Here is a 21464-nt window from a genome sequence, read left to right on the forward strand (position 1 = left end):
GGATATTTAAATAAAATTTACAAGTAGTAAAATTAATCATCTTAAAGGAAGGATTTTTTAAAATTTTTTTTATTTTTATTTTTGAGAGAGAGAGCGAGCACAAGTTGGGGAGGGGCAGAGAGAGAGGGAGACACATAATCCGAAGCAGGCTCCATGCTCTGAGCTGTCTGCACAGAGCCCAGTGTGGGGCTTGAACGCATGAACCGTGAGACCATGACCTGGGCTAAAGTCGGATGCTTAACCAACTGAGCCACCCAGGCACCCCAAGGGAAGGGTTTTTAAAAATGTTTACTTTTCTAAGTACTTTTGATCTGTTAAAATGATTCATATTTATTAATGCTTAAAACTAATTTGAACTGTGTTTTTAAATACTTGTTTAACTTTTTGTTTATAAAGGCCTTTATTCTTTTCAAATTAAGAGGCTTTGATTTTTTTGTATTGAAGATCTATTTAAGATATATTTCAAGAATACAGAGTTAATTTGGCATTTTAGTTTTTATCAGATGATGATATAGTTCTAGAATTATTATTTTTTAAGTATTTTATTCTTGGAGGCCAAAATGCTACTGGACATAGAAACTATAACTTTTATAAAAACTTCTCATATGTCATATTTCTCCTCTTTTAGGATGGCACCATTAAAATTAAGGACCTCACCTTGCCTGAATTGATAGGAATAATGGATACTTGTTTTTGCTGTTTGGTAAGAGTACACTTGGTTAATCTAAAAACTGTGACTTCCTAGAAAGTTCCCTCTGGTTGGGAGAATTGAATTAGAGAAGAGAGGTAGGAAAACCATTGTGCAGTTTCTTGCAGTAATATAGGGGAGGTGTGATGCTCTTGACTAAGTTAATAGTAGTGAGGATGAAAAAGGAGAGTTAAAGGAGTGGCTAAGCACCTGGTTAGTTCTAAAATTGTGAATTCCCTACTTAATGGATTTTTATTGACTCCACTGTGGAATTGATTGCTTTTAGATTCTATGTAAGGTGGCATTCTAATTTCATTAGTCTCCAAATATATTGTACACTGAATTCTGTATAAGAATGTTTCCCTTAGATAGCTAATCATATTTATGGTGTATGATTTTTGAAAGACTTTAGTCAGTGAAAGTGAATTGTAATTCTTCTGTCTTTTCTTAGCTTCCTTTTAATCATCTTTGAAATCCTGTGGTTAATTATATATTTATTTGGGTCTGTGGCTTTCTAGCCCTTGACTGTCAGATCTATTTAGACTTTGCAGACCCTCTGTGTCATCTTAAACATATACATTCTTTTACTTCTTTATAGATAACCTGGCTAGAAGGCCATTCCTTGGCACAGACAGTATTCACGTGCCTTTACATTCATAATCCAGACTTTATAGAAGATCCTGCCATGAAAGCTTTTGCTCTGGGAATTCTGAAAATCTGTGACATTGCAAGGGAAAAAGTAAATAAAGCTGCTGTTTTTGAAGAGGTAAGATTTCGTAATATAAGAATTCCTGAAACTCATTGACCACTTTATTTATTGTGATGTATTTAAATGATTATATGATACATGTTTTTAATGATACATGTAGTTAAAAACAGTTTTTAAAAGTGATGCTATGCTGTTTACAGATATATTGACTGAAATGATCCAGTTCTAAGAAAAAACTTTCATCTTAGTATATGTTCGTTCTGTTGGTACCATTCATTGAGTATCCATTATGTGCTGAGAGAGTACTTTGCTCTGAATATTATGGGGATTCACAAAAACTATGAAGACACAGCCTCAAGTCTCTTAAAAATTATAACACAGAAGTGTTGTACTTTCAGTTTTTGGATAATAGGGAGCTAAGGAAAACAAAGGTATGAAAAATATTTCAGGATATAAATATTTTCTTCCAGTTTATACTAAGTACCTTGCCCTTAGGAAGTGTTTTAAGTTTTAGACATAGAAAGATTTTTTTTCTTCTTATGAGAAATTTTATGGAGAAATGTGATAGTATTTAAAATTATTGATAAGTAATTATTTTTTTAATTCTTCCTTTTGTTGAAACTTATGTTTATTTTTAACACTGTTACTAATCCAAAATAAATATTTTAGTCTCCTACAGTGGTTCAGTGTATACAATGTATAGCTTTTCTAAATTTATATATGTGAGAATAATTAAATATATAGCTAATATGATCACATTTAAATATATGGCTTGTGAGTTGTCTATGAAATACTGCCTACTTTTATACACTTATTTGTTACTTAACTACCTATTTTAATTGCTGTGGGTATCATTATGGAATATCTTACACATTTGAGTGAAAATTTTAAAAAGATTAAGTTAATGAGAAGAGATACACAAATTATTAAATACTTACATTCTCAACGTATGCCCAAAAGGACATCAAAAATCCTAGTCCTAGGGCAGAGAAAGGATTCATTTAGCAAATAGTTGGTTAGTCGGACAGTTGGTTAGCACCCTTGAGAATTAACTTATCATCATTTTATATCTGCCTTAATCTTTTGGGTTGTTGTAACAACAGAAGTTTATTTCTCATATTTCTGGAGGCTAAGAAGTCCACAATCAAGGCACCAGAGGCTTCAGTGTCTGGTGAAGGCCTGACTACTGGTTCATAGTTGGCCATCTTTTCACTGTGTCCTCACATGGCAGAAAGTGTAAGGGAGATCTCTGGGATCTCTTTTACAAGGGCACTGGTCCCATTCATAGGGCTCTACTCTCATGGCCTGATCATCTCTCAGAAGGCGCCCCACCACCAGATACCATCACATTGGGTGTTAGGACTTAACAGGAATTTTGGAGGGACACAAACATTCAGTCTATAACAACATCAAAATAAATTGCAGATCAATGAAATATTTTAAGTGTAAAAAGTTGTTAAAAGTCAGAAAATAGTTTACAGAAAATAAAATGGCCTTTAAACATGAGAAAAGATACATAAGAGAAATGTAGATTAAAACTGAGGTGCCTTTTTTTACCCATTATTGGCAAAGATTAGAAATTTCTTATACTATGTCGATGAGGGTGAGAAACAGGTACTCTCGTGCTGTGTGTGTGAGAGAGAGAACAGTCATCATTTCTCTCTTTTTAATCTTTTTTTTAAGAAAACCTTTTTATTTGGAAATAATTTCAAATTATCAGAAGTTATAGTAACCACACAAAGAACACCATATATCTCTCACCTTGATTCAGCTGCTATTAATGAATTGTTCCAATTGAATTACTTCTTCAGTTTCTGTTGTGTATGAATATACATGTTTATGTATTTTTTTCCCCGAACCGTTGGGGACTAAGTTGCATACATTTTGAAGTTTTCCCTCCAAACATCTCTCAGTGTGCATCTCCTAAAAAGAAGCACTTTCATACACAGCTACAGCACAGTTATCAACTTCAGTGAATCTGTAATAACAGTCCATTCTCTGTATTCTGTTCCTGTCAGGTGACCCAGCATTGTCCTTCTTTGCATTTTTACCCTATATTACGGGTTCCAGTCTAGGATCATGTCCTGCATTTGGTTTCCTATCTTTTTAGTCTCTTTAATCCACAGAAGTTCCTCAGCCTTTTTTTTTTGTCTCCATACCATGGATAATTTTGGAGAACACAGGCCTCTCCTGGTTTGCCTTTTTTCATGGAATGTTCCTCACTGAGGATTTGTGTGTTTTTCCTCATGATTACGTTTAGATTAAGCAATCCTGGCTGGAACACAACAAAAGTAATATTGTGTCTTCCTTCCGGTGCCACAGCTGAGGCATACAGTGTCCATCGGCCCCCTCAGTGGTGATGTTATTTTGTTCCAAGGTGTTTTCTGATTACTGTATGGTTAGTTTTTAGCCTGGCATATAATAAGCAATCCGTAGGGAAGCTCTTTAAGATCATGGAAATATCCTGCTCATTAAAACCTATCCCCTAGATTTAGCATCCATCAATACTTGCTTGGTTTAATCTTCACTGTAAAATGATGATTTTCTAAGTTTAGCATGCCCTCCACATTTGTTAGTAAGGACTCAGGTTTCCAGTGTAAGCAAGACTCATATGTTTTTATGGTATCATAAATTCACACAACTGTTTTAAAGAACAATTAGTAATATTAATATAAGTTAAAATGTGTATGACTTATCTCCGCAGTTTCACTTTTAAGAATTCTACAAATAGATCTGTGCTGTGCACAAAGACTTGTATGCAAGGACTTGTATGTAGTTTTGTTTGTAGTAACTAAGGTCTAGAAACTATCTTAATGTCCATCAACAGGAGACTCATTAAGTGATGCTACCTTCATACAGTTGGGTATTGTGCCCCCTTTACAAAGGAGGTAGGTTTATGTATACAAGTAAGATTAGGTCTCCAAAATAAAGTAAAATAAGTCAGGTGTAGAAAAGTATGTAGTAGGTTACTCCCGTTTTATTTTCTTTTTTTTAAATGGGAGGTATTTATCTTCATAAATAAGATAATTGGAAGATTTTATTTAAGTTTATTTTGAGAGGGAGAGAGAGAACGCAAGTGAGGAAGGGATGGAGACAGAATCCCAAGTAGGCTCCACACTATTAGCGTGGAACCCAACGTGGGGCTCAAACCCACGAACTGTGAGATCACGATCTGAGAGGCAAAGTCAGACACTTAACCGACTGAGCCACCCAGGCACTCCAAGATAACTGGAATCTTGAGGATTGGGATATATACTTTTTTGTGCTGTTGGAATTTTTATTATGTGCCTGGATAAATTTGTTTTAAAATAAATGAAAATGGGGCACCTGGGTGACTCAGTCAGTTAAGCATCTAACTCTTGATTTTAGCTCAGGTCATGATCTCGCAGTTAGGGAGTTTGAGCCCTACATTGGGCTCTGTGCTGCTGGTGTGGAGCCTGCTTGGGATTCTCTTTCAACCTCTCTCTGTCCCTTCCCTGTGCTCTCTCTCTTTCAAAATAAATAGAAAACTTTAAAATAAATGAAAATAAATTTTTTGTAATATAAATATAATTGAAATTCTGCATATCCTCTGGATGAAGGACTTACAAATGGGAGAAATTGTAAAGGAAAAGACTAATAGGAAAAAGCTGATAAAAAAATTTTTAGAAAAATCTGGATAACAAAAATAACCAAATATTTCTTTATTAGGCTCTCATTCAAATAAAGCATAACACTGAAGCCCAGATGAATAAATGGGCAGTAAAATAAACAACTTACTCTTGGAGGAAGGTAATAAATTGCCCTCATATTTTTAAAATTTAGCCTTATGTGATCCAAGAAATACAATTAAAATAAAAAGTAATTAGATCATTTTTCATCTACAAAATATATTTATAAATGAGACCATTCAGTATTGGTAAGGATACAGTGAGTTGTCATTTTGGTTTTTATTATAGTGGGAGTGTGCATTAGCACAGGTGAAATTAATTCATCTCTAGAACTCAGCCTTAAATGATTAGAAGCATGGACACTTCATGCCCAATACTTTAATAAGTTTTCAATAGTGATAAGTTTTCAATAGTGATAAGTTTCAATAGTAGTAAGTTTTCAAAGTTAGCATCAACCAAAATGCCACCATTAAGGTTATGCTTGAAGTAAATTATGGATAATTTATTACCATGGATAACTTATTATGGGTAATTATAAATAAATAATTTATAATTTATTATACATAGTGATAGTGAAAATGATGTTTAGAATCATAGGAGAGTATATACTTTTAAGCAGGAAAGTGGCACATAGTGTAGGCAACTGTGTAAAATTAAAAGAAAACTAGGAAGAAATGTAAGTAAAATCTCCTGGGCTGAAGAGATTGTTTTTTCTTTCTTCTTCTGTTTTTTTAATTTTGTTTATTTTGAGAGAGTGCTGGGGAGGGGCAGAGAGAGAGATCCCAAGCAGGGTCCACACTCAGCACAGAGCCTGAGGAGGGCTGGATCTCATGACCATGAGATCATGACTTAAACTGAAATTAAGAGTCAAATGCTTAACTGACTGAGCCACCCAAGTGCCCCTATGTTTTCTTGTTTCTATAAACTTTTCAGATTTGCTAGATAGGTTTATCTTGTTTTTAAATTAGAAAAAGAATTGATTGCCTAGTGAAAGTTTTTAAGAGAGCTAGTAATGAATAAGTAAGAATGAACTGTAATAAACCAGTCATTTCTTTGTTTGAAATGCTGCTTCTGAAGTTCTAGGTGCTGTTATATTTTGCCCTCAAGATGTGTCTCTGCTTTGTTTTTACTTCTGAACTGGAGACATTTCACTTGTCTAAAGATGTGTCTTTCTTAATATCCTGTGTACATATACAAAATGGGAACCATAGTTCCCCCATCACACCGCTGGTCCACTTGCATTCTACATTCTTGCAAAATGGTATCTATAGGGTTATCTGATTGAATTCTTTTATTTTTACCTTTCAAGTGTCTTGAATCTGGGCATTGCTTTTCCTTCTCTCGTATTGTTCCTGCTTTACTTTGAGCCTTTCTTAGCTTCAGGTTTAGATTCCTTGTGAGTGTCTGTACTCTTCCTTCTGGCCCACTCTTTCCCTCTAGGCCACTCTCCACTTGACCACTAGTTACCTTCTTAAAAGTAGGTAATTTGGTCATATCTGGTTTTGTTCTTTGAAAATTTTTCCTACTATGTGTATTTTAATAAAAGTACTTGTACAAGGGCACCTGGGTGGCTTGGTTGGTTGAGCATCCGACTTCGGCTCAGGTCATGATCTCATGGTTCATAAGTTCGAGCCTGGCATCGGGTTCCGTGCTGACAACTCAGAGCCTGGAGTTTGCTTTGGGTTCTGTGTCTCCCTCTCTCTTTGCTCCTCCTCTGCTTGCACTCTGTCTCTCTCTTTCAAAAACCAAACATTAGAAATAATGTTTAAAAAGTACTTGTACATACTATGCAAAATCAAGTACCCCACAATATGCATAATGAGAAATTATAGTTCTCTGTTTTTTTCCTCATTCCATAATAATATTAAATTTTTTTTAGCTTTTTGCCAGTAGTTAATTCCATATTTCTGGATAATAGGCGTGTATTCTAATTTCTGGATAAAAACAATTTGAAGTGCTTATTTTTGAGAGAATGAGAGAACACACATGTGAGCAGGGGAAGGGTAGAGAGTGGGGACAGAGGATCCAAAGCGGGCTCTGAGCTGACAGCAGAGAGCTCGATGCGGGGCTCAAACTCACGAACCCTGAAGTCATGGCCTGAGCTGAAGTTGGAAGCTTGACTGACTGAGCCACCTAGATGCCCCTGGATATTAGCAATTTTTAGCTGGTATGTCAGCACATTTTTAGCATATAACTAGCATTCACATATTATCCTGTCCTGTATCCAAATAGTAATTCAGTTTTTTGTTAAATCATTAATCAATGTTGACATTATTGTGATTGTATAAATACTAATGACAGATGAGCCAAAGTGGTGTAAACGTACATTTCCGTTCTCATACAAATTTTTGTTTTTCTTGAAATGATAACTGCCTCTTGTTTTTTGGTTTGCTTAGTTTTCTGTGTACTTGGTTCTCCCTCTCCCATCATAAGATCGTCTTACGGTTTATGTATTTTTTGAAATTACCCTCTTTAGCTCCTTTGTTCTCTAGGTTCAGGCTGGATCAGTGCCCTTCTAGGTCCACTGTATAGCTGGGATTCCACTGGTTTTCTCTTCGCCCTTCTCCTGGGAATTTCATTTCCCTCTCTTTGTTAGATTTCTGGTTACCTGGATTTTATGCCTTTATTATTATTCTTTATTACTTTGGTTGGTGCAGTATTTCCAGTTCCATGGGGAGATGGAGAGGGAATTGTTCTTTGAGAACTTACATGTTTGCAAATGTCTCCCCTACCCTCACACTCGATTGAAAGTTTGGTTGTAATAGATTTCTAGGTTGGAAAATAATTTTCCTCTGAATTTTGAAGGCCTTATTCTACTGACTCTTAATTTCAGTGTTGCCATCCTGATTTTTTATACCCATGTTTTCTCTTTGGAAGCTTTTAGGAGTTTTCTTTCTAATGACTATACCTTAAACTTGGTCATTCCAACCCTTTACTGATCTCAGTTTGAAGGATCCTATTCTCAGACTCCCACCTCTGTTTCTGGGTTGCTTGTATTCTGACTCCTATGGTTCATCTCTACTTGGGCTCCAGTTTATCATATTGTTTTTTTCGGTTTTTTTGCATTGTATTTATTTATTTATTTATTTTAATTTACCTCCAAGTTAGCATACAGTGCAACAGTGATTGCAGGAGTAGATTCCTTAATGCCCCTTACCCATTTAGCCCATCTCCCCTCCCACAACCCCTCCAGTAACCTGCTGTTTGTTCTCCATATTTAAGAGTCTCTTGGGGCGCCTGGGTGGCTCAGTCGGTTGAATGTCCGACTTCAGCTCAGGTCATGATCTCATGGTCCGTGGGTTCGAGCCCCGTGTTGGGCTCTGTGCTGACAGCTCAGAGCCTGGAGCCTGCTTCAGATTCTGTGTCTCCCTCTTTTTCTGCCCCTCCCCCATTCATGCTCTGTCTCTGTCTCGAAAATAAATAAATATTAAAAAAATTTTTTTAAATTAAAAAAAGTCTCTTCTGTTTTGTCCCCCTCCCTGTTTTTATTATTTTTGCTTCCCATATGTTCATCTGTTTTGTATCTTAAAGTCCTTGTATGAGTGAAGTCATATGATATTTGTCTTTCTCTGACTAATTTTGCTTAGCATAATACCCTCTAGTTCCATCCACGTAGTTGCAGATGGCAAGATTTCATTCTTTTTGATTGCTGAGTAATACTCCATTGTATATGTCATATTGTTTTTTTACTGTCATTACCCGTTTGGTCCTATTTTCTGATTTTAAATACCATCTTCCTTCCTTGCAATAACTCCCTTGCCTACACTTGCAGCTCTCTTCCTCTCTTGCCTTATTGGACCTCAATTCTAGTTAAATCCAACCCTCCATCTCCTGTGCCTTTACACTAGCACATCACAGTGTAACTGGAGAAAAATACATTCACACTGATTTCTTACTTTCAGTTCATCACCACTAACTTCAAGTGGGCCGTGAGTGCTCCTTAGCAGTCTTACATTTCCCTGGTTCGTTCACCCTCCCTCTCCTCAGGCTTCCAAGTTACTCACTTGAAGCAAACCTACCTTCCTGCTGCACTAAATAATGGAAGTAATCTTCTCACCTACCTGCACATGTGCCCTGTGTTCTTTGGCCCTTCTATCCAGATGAACCTTCTCTCCTAAGGTTGATCCCTTCTGCTTATGTATTAGATCCCATACCCTGTCTTATATTCAAAAATATTGCTCTAGTAATTCTCTCTGTCCCTTGCATAATGAATTTGCCCCTGTACTGGATCATTCCTGTCAGCATGCAAACATGCCTTATCTTCCTCAATCTTAAAAAAATGCCATTTTTTGGCATACTTCAGCTTCTGCCCCATATCTCAGTTCTTTTCAGCCAGACTTCTTGAATTCACTCGAGTCAGGCTTTGAATGGTATTCCACCAAAGCTTCATTGTCATGGTCATCCAAGACCTCAGTGTTGCTAAACCCGTTGGTTAATGTTTAGTCTTAAACTTGATTGGTCATCAGATTTTTGACATGGAGTCCATCCTTGAAACAAGGATGTTTCTTGGCTCTTTTTCCTTGGTTTCCTGCCTCACTGATTGTTCTTGTTTGTCATCTCATTCTTTTTTTAAAAAATTAAAAAAAAATTTTTTTAACATTTATTCATTTTTGAAAGACAGAGACAGAGTGCAAACGGGGGAGGGCTAGAAAGAGAGGGAGACAGAATCCGAAGCAGGCTCCAAGCTCAGAGCTGTCAGCACAGAGCCTGACACTGGGCTCGAACTCATGGACTGCGAGATCATGACCTGAGCCGAAGTCAGCCGCCCAACCAACTGAGCCACCCAGGAGCCCCTAAATTTTTTTTTAATGTTTATTTATTTTTGAGAGGTCGACAGCACAAATGAGGGAGAGGCAGAGAGAGAGGGAGACACAGAATCCAAAGCAGGCTCCAGGCTCCAGGCTCCAAGCTATCAGCACAGAGCCTGACATGGGGCTTGAACCCACGAACCATGAGATCATAACCTGAGCCAAAGTCGGACGTTTAACCATCTGAGCCACTCAGGTGCCCCGGTTTGTCATCTCATTCTTTAGGCCAGCACTGTCCAATAGATAACAGAATACAAGCCATTTATATCATTTAAAATGTTCTAGTAGCTTATCGGTGGAATTAATTTTGGAACGTTTTATTAGTCCAATATATCTAAAATAATATTCCAGTATATAATTATTTAAAAAACATTAGTGAAACATAAAATTGTATTTTTTGGTACCAAGTATTCCAAGTGTGGTATGTAACACTCACAGCACATCTCAGTTTGAACCATCCACATTTGAAGCACTCACTACTTGATTGGTTGTGTGATGGCCATATTGGACAGCACAGTCTAAATATTGGTGTGGCTCAGGCTCCATCTTTACACCTCTGTCTGTACTCACTTCCCTGATGACCTCGTGCAGTTTCATAGTCTTAAATTCTGTCTCTACTAATGAAGCCTAAGTTTGTATCCTCAGCCTAGACTTTAGACTTCCCTAAATCTCAGACTTCTGTGTGCTTACTGCCTGTTCTGCATTCTCCATTTAGATGTCTGTCTCAGAGTTCACGTTTCCAAAATGGAGTTGCTGATTTCCCCCTTGCCTCCTAACTTCTTCTTTCTGTAGTCTTCTCAATCTCAGCAAATGGAGCTCCGTTCTTCTCGTTGTGTAGAACAAAAATCCTGCAGTCATCCTTGATTCTTCTCTTTCTCTCATTCCCCACATAGAAACCCTCAGGAAGTCCTGTGAACCAAAGGCTGTCAAACTACAGCCTGCAGACCAACCTACCCTGTTGCCTTTGTTTTTTATGGTTCTTGAGCTAAGAACGGTTTCTGTGTTTTAAACAGTTATATAAGTACCTACATAATATTCTCCACTTTACCACTTGGCCTGCAATGGATAAAATATATATTATCTGGCTCTGTAAGAAATAGTTTGCCTGTCTTTGACTGATACTGTCTATTTGTTAGCATGTGCCAGGTGCTGCTGGGTGTTAATGCAGCTTAATGACAGGCATATATTGCCTTGCTTATGTAGGGTGAGGGTGGAGGGAGACTAAGAGCTCCTTCCTTAAACATCAGCTTCTTCTGATGCCATACCTCAGTCTACAAAGGTGTCTGATACCTCTAATTCTTTTTTTTTTTTTAATGTTTGTTTATTTTTGAGAGAGAAAAATAGAGCCCCCATGCAAGCAGGGAGGGGCAGAGGGAGACAGAGGATCCCAAGCAGACTCTGCACTGACAACAGCAATCCTAATGTAGGATTTGAACTCAAACTGTGAGGTCATGGCCTGAGCCAAAGTCAGACACTCAATCAACTGAGCCATCCAGGAACTCTGAATTCTTGAAAGTTGTCTTTGTTGTTACTTCCGAGTGGCATTGGTTTAGCTTTTTTCACTCACATAAGTCAGTTACTTTTTGTCCATTACTTTGCATCTTCCAAAAATTGTCTTATGCATTTTGTCTCTTGTCCTCCATTCTCTTTGTCCTTTGGGATTCAAACTTGTAATTCCTATAGTGTCATTGTTAGTATGATTTTAAGAGGTATAGTAGAAGTCAGCATTTAACCAGAAGTTCACCCTTTCTGCTGCCTACATGATAAAAGTCAAAAACCTCTTAGAGTAACGCTGTCCGTGAGCCAGCCCTAACTTTATTACTCATCTTTTTTGTTGTTTTACTGAGTTATATTTGACATACAGTGTTGTGGACGTTTAAGGTGTAGTGCACATTGATATGATGCATTTATATTGCTGTATAATTGCCATAGCTCACACCTATTGCATCACATAATGATCATTTCTGCTAGTGCTGGGAACGGTTAAAATCTAGTCTCTTAGCACATTTAGTGTTTATAATAGAGTTTTGTTGTTTATAATCTGTGCTTGTGTTAGATCCAGGACTTACCACCTAGTTGTAAATATGTACCCTGAACACCTCTCCCATTTCCTCACCCTCCAGTTCCTGGCAACCGCCATTTTATTCTTTTACTCACCATTTTACTAGCTTTTATAATTTTGGTTTTCTTAGATTCCACCGTAAGAGGTAACGTATAGTGTTTGTTTTTCTGTCTCTGACTTACTCATGTGGTATGGTATTCTCCAGGTCTATCTATGTTGTTGCAAATGGCAGGATTTCCTTTTTTCCCATGGCTGAGTAGAATTCCATTGTCTATACATACATACATACATACTACATCTTTATCCATTCATGCATTGGTGGACACTTAGGTTGTTTTTGTGTCTTGGCTGTTGTGAATAGTACTGCAGTAACATGGGAGCTATGTAGGTCTCTTCGTTATCTGCTTTCATTTCTTTTTGATCTATACCTAGAATTGGGATTGTTGGATCATAGGGTAGGTCTTTTTTTTTTTTTAGGGTAGTTCTATTTTAATTTTTTGAGGAACCTCCATACTGTTCTCCATAGTGGTTGAACTAGTTTACAATCCCACCAACAGTGCACAAGGGTTCTCTTTCTCCACATCCTCACCGACACTTGTCATCTCTTGCCTTCTTAATGATCACTCTTACATTGTCATTTCATTGTGGTATTCATTACTCCTCTTCCTTCTCCCTGTGGCATATTGTTGTTCAGCTGCTCCTGAGTACACTATTCTCTTTCATTATCCCATGCCTGTGCACAGTATGCTCCTTCTGGCTCTTACGTCTTTTCTCCTTACCTATTTAGGGAAAAGTCCTATTTATCTTTAGGCTTGGATCCCACTCTCCTGACTTGCCCATACAGATTTCAGTTTTCTTCTCTGCTCTTCTTAGCACATTCTTCTATTACAGCTGGTGTCTGCGTACTGGCTTGCATGGAACAGTCTTACTTGGCACCTTTTATCCTGTATGGTTATTAATAGCATCCCTTTTTACTCTCAGTAGTGTGCCAGTTTGAATAATGAATGCATGTATAGCCCACTCCTTCTGTCATTTTCTTTGATTATGGATGTAATGTTTGAAGGTAACTCCTGCTTCATTTTGTAAACTTGAAAATCTGAGATGGTCTCAGCTTAGGATGATGGAGCTGAAAGATTACTTCTGGTATTCCTGTTATTTGGCATGCTAGAAGTGTGTATCACTTAAGTCACTGTAGTTGGATTTTTGTCTTATTTGCAGCCAAACATATTTCTAATACAAAAATAAACTATAAAAGTTGGTTTGGGGCGCCTGGGTGGCTCAGTTGGTTAAGCATCTGACTTTGGCTCAGGTCATGATCTCACGGTTTGTGGGTTCGAGCCCCATGTTGGGCTCTGTGCTGACAGCTTGGAGCCTGGAGCCTGTTTCAGATTCTGTGTCCCCCTCTCTGTCTGTTCCTCCCCTGCTCAAGCTCTGTCTCTCTCTCTCTCTCTCTCTCTCTCTCTCTCAAAAATAAATATTAAAAACAATTTTTTTTTAAAGTTCTGGTTTGCCTGGTAAAGAGTAAATGCTATTAACCCATTTGGTGTATATTTCTTCACATACTTCCTAATAATATGTATACATGTGTATTTTATTTAACGTGATAAAATTATATAAACTGCAACTTTTTCCCACAGACAATAGAAAATAGATTTCTATACCTACCAACACATGTAGGTGGAGAGCTACCTCATTGTTTTTTATTAGCTGCATAACATCATGTTAAGAGTACAGGTTTTGAATAATTATCTGTGGCATGAATCATTAAAGGATGCTAAAACTAGTGAACAAAAGTATAATGAGCACAGGATTTGTACCTAGACTCCAAGTATCTTCTGGCAAGATATATATTAATTACAAAGGGAAGTGAGTAGTTTACAGTGAAGAAATGTGGCAGATACCATCTTAGCTAAGCGGCCAGACTTAATATCACCAACAATAGGACAGGTCAACATGTACCTCCAGATACAATGCTCCATGAAGAACACAGCATCACTTCTGTGGTATTCCTATCCAGTATGACATAAATTGGATTTAATCTTGGGGAAACATAGGCAAACCCATCTTGAAGGATGTGCACAGAATAACTTTGGCCTGTACTATTCCAAAATGTCAGGCAGGAAAGATAAGGATGGAGGAAATGCTCCACATTAAAGAGACCTGAATTTCCTAATTTGATCATTGTAGTGTGATTATGTAAGAGAGTGATTATTTGTTTTGGAAAAATCACACAAGTATTTATTTATTTTAAGTTTATCTTGAGAGAGAGCATGGGCACGAGCAGGGGAGGGCAGAGAGAGAGGGAGAGAGAGAATCCCAAGCAGTTTCCACTGGGAGGCTCAAACACGTGAACCGTGAGATCATGACCTGACCAAAGTCTGCCGCTTAACTAACTGAGCCACCTAGGCGCCCCCTTACTGAAGGATTTAGAGGTAAAATGGCATCACAGGGTAGGACTTAGTCTCAAATGTTTAAGAAAACAATCTAAAGAATCATAATGCAAATATGGTAAAATGTTATCATTTGAAGAATATCGGAAAGGAATATGGGACTTTGTATTCTGAAATTTTTTCAAAATAAAAGTTTAAAAAGTACAGCCTGCAGGGATTGACGCCACCTAAGTTTGTGTTCTTCCTCTGTCACCTATACACTGTGTGGTGCTTCTCTGCCTCAGTGTCCTCATTTATAAAATGTAGTTTGTAATAGTCCCCACCTCAGGGTGTTGTGAGGGTTAGTAAAGTTAATACAATAAAATTTTTAGAAGAGTGCCTGGCATATAGTAAGTACATAATAATGTTATTATTTATTAGTATTCCATTGTATATACAGTAAATTACAAGGCACTTACTAATGGACATTTAGATTGTTTGAAGTCTTGATGTGAATCATCTGTGACCATGTTTTACCCTTCCTTGTAGCCCTAATGTGTTACTCAGTATCTGGTCTGTAGAAGGTACTCAGATTTGGTTGAATGAATCAAATCATTTCAGGAGCCTCTGAAATGATTTTTTAAAGCAATATTAAATTGTAATTGATATATTGCAATTGTTTTAGAAGCGATTGAAAACATTTTTACTTGATTAGACTATTATTAGCACAGTCAAGATTACTGGTTTAGTTGGAATCACATTAAGTTCTGGTATTGGGTGTTCTGCAGTTGTGATTATAAATATTTTATCATTCTAAATTTTCTTGTGGTGCTGCATTGTTTTAAATACTGTGTTTTATAGAACCCTGAATATCCGTGATAACTTTCTGCAACTATATCTTGGCAGTATTGTAAAGTACAGTAAAGAACATGGGGCTTTGTACCTGTCAAGATGTCTTAATTCTCTCACTGGATAACAGACTCTATAATGGCTATGGTTGTGTTTCGCCATTGTATCCCTGGTTATCTAGTCCATACCAGCCACCATTGTGTCCTCAGAAAATGGTTCAAAAATGGATAAGGGAGGCAAAACTTTCCTTACTAATCTACACTTTCAAGATGTTGAATTCAAAAATACTACCCTTTGATCGCTACCACTTACTTTCTGGCTTCCCCTGCTCCTGCTATCCTTCAGTTCCACAGAGACCTCCCAGATTCCCAGATGCTGCTCCTTTCTCTCTTGTGGCCTCATTTCCATGGTCCGCTGGTGAAATCATTCGTTTTCAGACACCCTTAACTCCCTTGCCCTTCTCATCTCATCATAATGTGTCACTTACATGGCAAAACCCCAACCATCTGTCTACTTGCTGCTTGCACCCAAACAGCAGAAGGCTGCTCGAGAAAACCCACATCTGTGTGTCTATTCTCACTTTAATTTTAGGACTGCAAATCTCAGATGGGCACTCAGCACTAGAGACAGTCCTATCTTTCAACACTTCTGTGGTAAACTTGGTTTCATAGCCTCTCAGGGACTTCTCCACATCTTTTATCTCTCAAGACCTCCGTTGCCAGTGTCAGCTTACTTTGTACCTTAATGAAATATTTGATGGAATCAGACGTAGGTAGGAGTACCTCATCTTCTCACAACCACACATGCTAGCCTGTATTGGAACCCACATCATCTACCTATTATCTTGTGAAAATACAAGTATCCCTGACAATATAAGCTCAGCCTCCACTTGTGTTCTCCATTCTGTTCCCTCTTGCCTGCTGCAATCATTAACCCGTCTCTGTATTGCATTGTTAGTGTCTCTTTCCCTACTAGATTATTCTTATGGCATATAAACATGCTTTAAATATCAATCAGTTTAAAACAAAATACCACAGTTCCTTTGATCCCATGACTCCTTATATCTACACTGTCATTTCTCTGCTACCCTGTGCAAAAAACTCCTTGAGTGAGCTGTTAATGTTTACTTATTTTACTTTCTCCTTGTCTCTTCTCACCCTCTCGTACATTTTTTTCTACCACTGCACAGAAACTGGTCTTAACAAGGCCCTTAATGATCTCCATTTTGCTAACTCCATTGTTTATACTCTGCAGCTTTTGACTTCATTTGACACAGTTGACCTCTCTTTGAAATACTTCCTTCTCATCTTCCTGATACAGCTGTCTCTTGGATTTCTTTCTTCCTCATTGGTTAGCACATATCTTGTGTTTGCTCCTCTAGATGCTGGAACGCACCTGGGCTCCTGTGTCCCTTCTGCTTCAGTTGATGTCCTCTGGTTCTGCTCTATATTATACCAACTCTGTGCTGATGAAGCCCAAATTTATGTCTCTAGTCTTTTTTTTTTAAATTTTTTTTTTCAACGTTTATTTATTTTGGGACAGAGAGAGACAGAGCATGAACGGGGGAGGGGCAGAGAGAGAGGGAGACACAGAATCGGAAACAGGCTCCAGGCTCTGAGCCATCAGCCCAGAGCCTGACGTGGGGCTCGAACTCACGGACCGTGAGATCGTGACCTGGCTGAAGTCGGACGCTTAACCGACTGCGCCACCCAGGCGCCCCTATGTCTCTGGTCTTGATTCCTCCCCTGACTTCCAGACTCACGCAAGTGCCTTCCTGAAATCTTCACTTGGATAACTAAAGAAATTATAAACTTAATCAAAACTGTACTCCATTTCTGCCTTTAAACCTACTCCTCTGAAAGTCTGCTCCCTCTCAGTAAATTGTGCTATCATATACCAGTTGCTCAGACGAAACACCTGAAAATGATCCTTGATTGTGAAGTTTACCTCCTACTCCACATTCACGTCTTTGGCACATCGTGTAGGCTTTACCTTTTCAATATATCCTGATTTCAACAACCTCTCATCACCTCCAGTTATAATCTCAATCCAAATTGTCATCAGCTCCTGCTTGTACTGTTGGGTAGTGTCCAGTAACTGGTCTGTCTCCCTGGTTTCACTTTGATTTTTGCGCTTGTTAAATCTACAAGGTTTCAGGAATGATCTTTTAATGGTAGCATCTGCTTATGTAACTCGGTCTGCTTCAGTCCTCCAGCGATTTAGATGAAGTTCTTGTTACCGAGGCTAGTATTTATTTACATAGACCTGCGGCATTCTATCATGTGAATGCTTTTCCTTAGATGCAATGATTCCTCTTGGAAAACGTTGCATCGATGGGGCTTACTGGTGTGTTTTGTTTCATCTTCACGGTGTTGGCCTACTTAATTTTTAAAAAATGAGTAACATTCAAAAGTTGGAGGATTTTATGTTAAATTAAGTTTTTGTTCTGAAAAACACTAGTTGTGCCTTCATTACTCAGTAAGATAAGTAGTGGCTGGCTTCCTTCAGATGAAGCATGTCTTCTCCAGTTTGCCACGGTGTCCACCAGTCCCACAAGTATCCCGAGCCAACTTGATCTACTTAGGAAGATGACCAGGAAAACAGCCCCTGTCCTACAGTAGGTCATCATTCAGTTGACAAATATATTTTGAACAGTACTTTGTGCCAAGTACAGTTCTAAGCCCTGGAGATAAAGCAGTGAATACAACAAAGCCTTGATGTCATTGATCATGCATTCCTTGAGACAGATAGTGTGTCACTAAACAAATACATCTCGTCATGTGTTGGTAAGTTCTATGTAGAAGAGTAAAGCAGGCACAGGGCATGTAGAATGGCGGGGGATGCTGTTTTAAAGAGAATGCACAGTGCAAAGCTCTGTTTTGAGGTTTGACACGGGAACAGAGGCTAGAATACAGTGAGTGAAGGGGCTTTGGAGATCTTAGGAAGAAACTCCTTGTAGGGAGGGGTCAGCATGTACAGAGGTCTTGAGAAGAGAACATGTTTGATGTGTCTGAAGGATAATAAGGCCTGTGTGGCTGCAGTGCAGGGATCGTGGAGAAGAATGGTAGGTAGAAGGAAATGAGGTTGGAGAGGGAAGCTGGGCCACATGGTGATTGATGGAGGGCCTCAGTCCATGTAGGATTTTTGATTTTCCTGTGAGGAGGGAAACAGTTGAAAGGTTTTCAGTAGGAGGTGATGTGAAATGACTTATTTTAAAACAACCCTTTCGGCTTCTGGTGGTGAATAAATTGTAGCAGGGATAAGCATGGAAGGGGGGGGCCCTGTGTGGAGGCAGTTGTGGAAGTGAGAGGCGGTGGTGCCTTCACTAGAGACAGCTGTGAAAGCCGGGAGCTGCGCTTAGATGAGAAATTGGAAGTTTGAGTCTGTCATCTGTTCTGATGATCTGATACAGAACGTGGGAAAATGAGAGGAATCGAGGTGAAGGTTTTCAGCCAGAGTAACTATGGGTGGATAGAGGTGCCATTTAGCAATGTGGTAAACACTGGGAGAGTTCCTTTTTAGACGTGTAAAACACGAGAATCCTATTTGGTGGCCAAGTAGGGGTAGAGCATAAACTTTACCTAGAGGATAAGCTCACAGCTTTGTAACACAACCTGAGATTTTTAAAAGTCCCAATCCTGTGAGTCCTGTAATAACACTAACAGTTCTTTGAACCCAGGGACATTGATGTTTGTTTGTTTGTTTTTCTGTTTGTAACCTATAGTACATGATATAGATTACATATAGATTACACTGATACTTTTAAGAATCCAAAAATTCTGCTATAGTTCTGGCCCCTGCTGTAAACGCCTGTTATTCCATTGTATTAGGCTTCTATATACGTGTTAAGAATTCTAACATGACAGAAACATTCCTTTAATAGAGCTTGTGACTTAATAGAATCAGCCAAATGATATTAAATTTCTAGTCTTCAAAGTGAGTCTAGCAAACTACTTAATTTGTTAATGTCTCAGCAGTGTTTTAAATGACTTTGCATGTAGGAATCCATGTATGAATAACTTTTTCTTTATAGTGGGGCTGAGTGGAAATGTGCTTTTGCTATCACTTTGAGTAATTTTATTTGAGAAGGCTTAACCTTTGTAGCCGAACAGTGTATAAACAAGCATTTGATAATTTTTTAATTAAAAGTCTTGTTTAAATCTTTCAATCTTATCAAGCAGTGATTTCTATGTATTTATTGTTTACTTGTGAATGTGAGAATACTCCGTAAGTGTGAATTACTATTTTCTGATATTGTCATAAGCATTAACCTTATTTTGCAAATGAACATACTAAATGCAAGTGTATTTAAATTGCCTAAAGACAAACAATTAAAGATGGAGACAGCATTAGAATATGATGTTTTAAGGATACATTATAGGGAAAACGTGGATGTATATAGATAAGCTGATGACATTTCATTACTGTGTTCATATTAGCAAATTGTGATTTTGTAAGAGAAATCTAATAAAAGGTTTTGCTAGTACTCAAAGGCCTAATTATTGCTTTCCTGTACAGGAAGATTTTCAATCAATGACTTATGGATTTAAAATGGCTAACAGTGTGACAGACCTTCGAGTGACAGGTAAAACAGTTTATACGATGATTCACAAGTTTTGTGTTTGGATTTGTTTCCCATTTAAACTCATGGTCTCTCTTTCTAGGCATGCTAAAAGATGTGGAGGATGACATGCAAAGAAGAGTAAAGGTATTTTCCATCTCTCATTGCTTTGCTATAGGATCTTTGAACTCTTCTAAGTGTGAGGTTACCTTTAGCCGATTACAGCTAGTGAAGGGAGGACCACCCTCTTCCTTGATATATGCTGTGTCTTTTTTGCAATGAATTTGAAGACAACTTCACAGGAGGAGTTTCTGGTGAATTAATGTTCCTTTCAAGTATTGAAAATGTAACCTTTAAGACGTTTCACTTTTTTGCCAGTGTTTTAGAATTACACTCTGCTGTTTTAAGAATATTAAATTAAATATTAAATATTAATATTCTAGAGTGTTAAGTTCCTCAGAGGTAAGGACTATCGTCTTCAACTTTGTATCTTCAATAGCTAGTACAATGTGTGCAACACAGTAGAAGACCTCAGTAAATGGTGGCTCCCCAAATCTGGTGAAAGCCTTCTGTGAATAATATCCTTGAGCCAGATGATGTGACGATTTGGTTTGCACAGAGATTTAAAAAAGGAAAAAAGTTCTATTTCTGCTGTTTTTCTACACTCGTATAACACAGCATGGTTGTCACAGTGATTATATATTATTGCCTTAGTTGATATTTATAATTGTGCAGTGAATTAGGCAATAAGTTGCATACAATGCCCTAGTTTTAGATGAGGAAAACACAGCTTAAAGGAGTCAAGTAAGCTGTCTGAGATTAATACAGGGCATGCCACTAGGAAGTGGCAGTGCGGGGCTAGAACCCTGATCTTCTGCCAGATCTTCCCATAGTACTGCCCTGCAGTTGTCAAAATAGTCATGTGTCAGTCACGTATAAACGAGAGGTTTTGCATTTTAGTGTAGAATAATCAGTATTTACAGTGTGACTTTATTTTTATGATGTGATTTTTATAAAGGTTACTATTTTTTTCTAACAGGATTAGTTTTGAGAGTGTCAAGACTTTCAATTAATACATCGTTTTAAAAAGAAAGAAGTACCGTGTGCCACATGCTTTTACTTATTTCATTGTTTTGCTTTTGCTGTTTTTAATACCTTACTCTTCCATATGATCTTTATAATTTGTATCAAAATGAACTTTCTGTATATAGTATTAATAGGAAAATAAATAGTAGATACAGCTTTTTTCTTCCAAATATTTTTCTTAAAATCAGATTCTTGCATATACTCAATAAATTAATTTAGTGCTTTATTTTGGTATTTATAAACTAGTATTTCTACAAGTTTGTGTTTATTTTAATTCACCTTTTTTAAAATTTTAGAGTACTCGAAGTCGACAAGGAGAAGAAAGAGATCCAGAAGTTGAACTAGAAGTAATTGAACTTATTTTCTGGTAGATAATATCAGAGAAGTCTACCTCTTAATGTTGTAGTTTTATGAACTGCGTTATAATTTATGGAAGCCCTTTTTAAGGTATTTCTTTAAAAGTTGGACATTGCAAGGGATTTTATTTCCCTTGTATTTATTTTGATAGAATGATAGTACACCTCTTTCAAATACATGATTTCAAAGCTCTTCAGTATTCCTGTGAGGTAGGAAGAAAAATGATTTTTTACAGATGATACACCAAAACTTGGCAAAACTCAAGAACTTGGACAGTATGAAAAGTTGCTGAACCTTTGTCAAGATCCTTAATTTTCTGGCTCTG

General features: G+C 37.6%; 1 protein-coding gene across 2 annotated transcripts in view; it reads left to right on the forward strand.

The window, feature by feature from the left end:
• Window positions 1-21464, forward strand: part of NAA35 (N-alpha-acetyltransferase 35, NatC auxiliary subunit) — a 98930-nt gene that overhangs the window by 16562 nt on the left and 60904 nt on the right. For both annotated transcript variants that reach the window (XM_047103001.1, XM_047102998.1), the window contains exons 5-9: window positions 629-703; window positions 1287-1454; window positions 19654-19720; window positions 19800-19843; window positions 21079-21129. In XM_047103001.1, coding sequence (XP_046958957.1) covers window positions 629-703; window positions 1287-1454; window positions 19654-19720; window positions 19800-19843; window positions 21079-21129 — 405 coding nt within the window. The remainder of the gene's footprint in view (window positions 1-628; window positions 704-1286; window positions 1455-19653; window positions 19721-19799; window positions 19844-21078; window positions 21130-21464) is intronic.

This window comes from Lynx rufus, unplaced genomic scaffold (assembly GCF_022079265.1).
Source record: "Lynx rufus isolate CCGP_SWC_20201006 ecotype Redwood Valley unplaced genomic scaffold, mLynRuf1.p SCAF_10, whole genome shotgun sequence".
Classification (NCBI taxonomy): domain Eukaryota; kingdom Metazoa; phylum Chordata; class Mammalia; order Carnivora; family Felidae; genus Lynx; species Lynx rufus.